Source organism: Procambarus clarkii, chromosome 35 (genome assembly GCF_040958095.1).
Source record: "Procambarus clarkii isolate CNS0578487 chromosome 35, FALCON_Pclarkii_2.0, whole genome shotgun sequence".
Classification (NCBI taxonomy): Eukaryota; Metazoa; Arthropoda; class Malacostraca; order Decapoda; family Cambaridae; genus Procambarus; species Procambarus clarkii.
In genome coordinates, this window is record NC_091184.1 from 19,876,487 (window position 1) to 19,878,986 (window position 2,500).

The 2,500-nt window shown below is 47.9% G+C and overlaps 1 protein-coding gene across 1 annotated transcript; it reads left to right on the top strand.

Annotated features, from left to right (window-relative positions):
* The first annotated feature begins 785 nt into the window (after positions 1 to 785).
* Positions 786 to 1,280, top strand: LOC138371136 (piggyBac transposable element-derived protein 4-like). The gene has a single exon (XM_069335970.1). The coding sequence runs from the start codon at positions 786 to 788 to the stop codon at positions 1,278 to 1,280; it is 495 nt and encodes a 164-aa protein (XP_069192071.1).
* Positions 1,281 to 2,500: the final 1,220 nt, after the last annotated feature.

A 2,500-nucleotide genomic window follows, 5' to 3' on the forward strand; every position in this document is an offset into this window, starting at 1 on the left:
GTAGCCGTGGTTTTGGTGCTCGTGGTGGTGTTGGCGCCGACATCAAACTCCCTGGTGTACTTGTGTGGGAGGATTGCACCACATCTGTCCCTCAAATACCAATGTTTGATGATACCGATGTTGTTGTTACAGCTTTATTCCCGTATAACGGTGATGATATGGCGGACATGGAATATTTCCAGGCATATTTTGACAATGTCTTCATGAGGCATCTTGTGACCGAGACAAACATGTACGCCCACACCCTCATAGACAGCGGCATATTACCTGCCTTACGCCTCACGCGATGGAAGGCAACGACAATCGACGAGATGCACGTGTTTCTGGCTCTATGCATGATGATGAAACACTCCGAGAAAGCTGTCGTCCAGGACTATTGGAACAAAGACAGCCTTGTTCCATCACCCGTCTTCAACCGGTATGTGTCGCGGGATAAGTTCCACTTGATTCTCGGGCACCTGCATTTCGAGAACAATGCAAATGAGGACAGACGCGACATACTGTGGAAGGTACGCAAGGTATTCAGCGACCTGCGAGGGAACTTCAGGGATTATTTTGTACCTGGACAGAATGTCGTTATCGACGAGTTGCTTGTACTGTTCAAGGGCAGACTGGCATTCAAGCAGTACATCCCTTCCAAGCGGCACTGTTTTGGACTAAAGTTTTTCATGCTGTGCGACTGTGAGACTGGTATCGTCCTGGACATGATCTTGTAGTCTGGTACAGACGTCGACATACCAGCTCAAGATGAACATGGGTTCTCTGGCAGTGTCGTAAAAACCCTGATGGAACCAGTGCTGAACAGGGGGCATATACTGTTCACTGACAACTATTACACCAGCCCCCTGTTGACCAGATACCTCCTTGCCCACAACACCAGCATATGTAGCACTGTGAAGGTCCTCGGGAAGGAAATGCCAGTGTTCGGTATAGGTATATCCATGGGCGAGTACCAGCTGCGCAAGTGTGACAATATGCTGTCAGTGCGGTGGGAGGACAGACAGGAGGTGAATATGCTGACGACGATTCACACCGGTGCCATGTTAAACAATGGGAAGGTCCATTTTTATATGCGCAACCCCATGTATAAGCCGGACTGTGTCATAGACTATAACGTGAACATGTGCCTCGTCGATAAATGTGACATGATGCTTGGTGGTGTGGAGTGCGTGCACAAGTCTGTGAAGTGGACGAAAAAGTTCTTCCACCTCAAGGATGTTGCAGTGCTCAACTGCTTCAATATGTACTTAGTGAAGTCCGGCAGGAAACCGTCTGCTTGATACCTGCTTGATGGGGTTCTAGGAGTTCTTTTACTCCCCAAGTCCGGCCCGAGGCCAGGCTTGACTTGTGAAAGTTTGGTCCACTAGGCTGTTCCTTGGAGTGGGCCGCAGGCCCACATACCCACCACAGCCCGGCTGATACGGAACTTCTCTTAGAAAACAGTCCAGTTTTCTCTTGAAGATGTCCACGGTTGTTCCGGCAATATTTATTATAGTCGCTGGGAGGACGTTGAACAACTGCGGACCTCTGATGTTTATACAGTGTTCTCTGATTGTGCCTATGGCACCTCTGCTCTTTACTGTCTACACGTACCTTCAGTGCCAGTGTTGTGTCACAGCTGCTAGTAAAGTATGGCAGGCAGGAGTCCGTAGTACCGCGCGAGGTGCAAGCAACAATGCCATACGCAGCTCCAGACAGATTGCGGGGTAATGAGAACTTCGAGGTACACATGCTGAAGTATATGCCAGGCACAGCATCACAGGAGAAGGGTAAACGTGTGTGCACAGTATGCAGGAACACTACACACAGATCACAAAAGCGAAGATGCATCAGCATCTGGTGCACGGTGCCACTCTGCCCCGTTGGCTGTTTCGCAGCATATCACACACTCGCGGAGTACTGTGTGTGTATAGTGTGTGTATATAGTGTGTGATACTGTACAGTGTGTGTATATATAATGTAAATATAATATAAAATATAAACGAGTGGAGAAATAGCAACATCGACCATAGTATCCGTACCCGCATTGAACAACACCTCGACATCCTCACAGACCAACATCACCTCAGCACTGAAACAAGGATTATCAAGAAACTAACAACATTATATGGAGGACCTATGGCAATTCCACGACCAAGAGATGGCTTCCTGAACCTTGCAGGAATTAACCTCACTGAGGACCAAGTCACTCTCCTAAATCTGGGCATAAACTGTCATGTTATGTCCAGACCGAGTAAAATGGCCCGGAAAGTAGAGTTGGAAATTCTGTTGGACGACATATTCGACCTCGAGACACAAAAGAAGGTCACTACCAAAGATACCTTACAAGCAGAACTTATTGCAGAAGGAGGAAAGAATCGAGGCAACTACAGAAGCACCATACTGTCCCCCGAGCTTAAAGCGGCAGCTAAAAGCCTTCGTGAGAACAAGGAGATAGTTGTCAGGAGAGGTGACAAGTCGCCAATATATGTCATTCTTAAAAAAGACGAATATCTGGCGA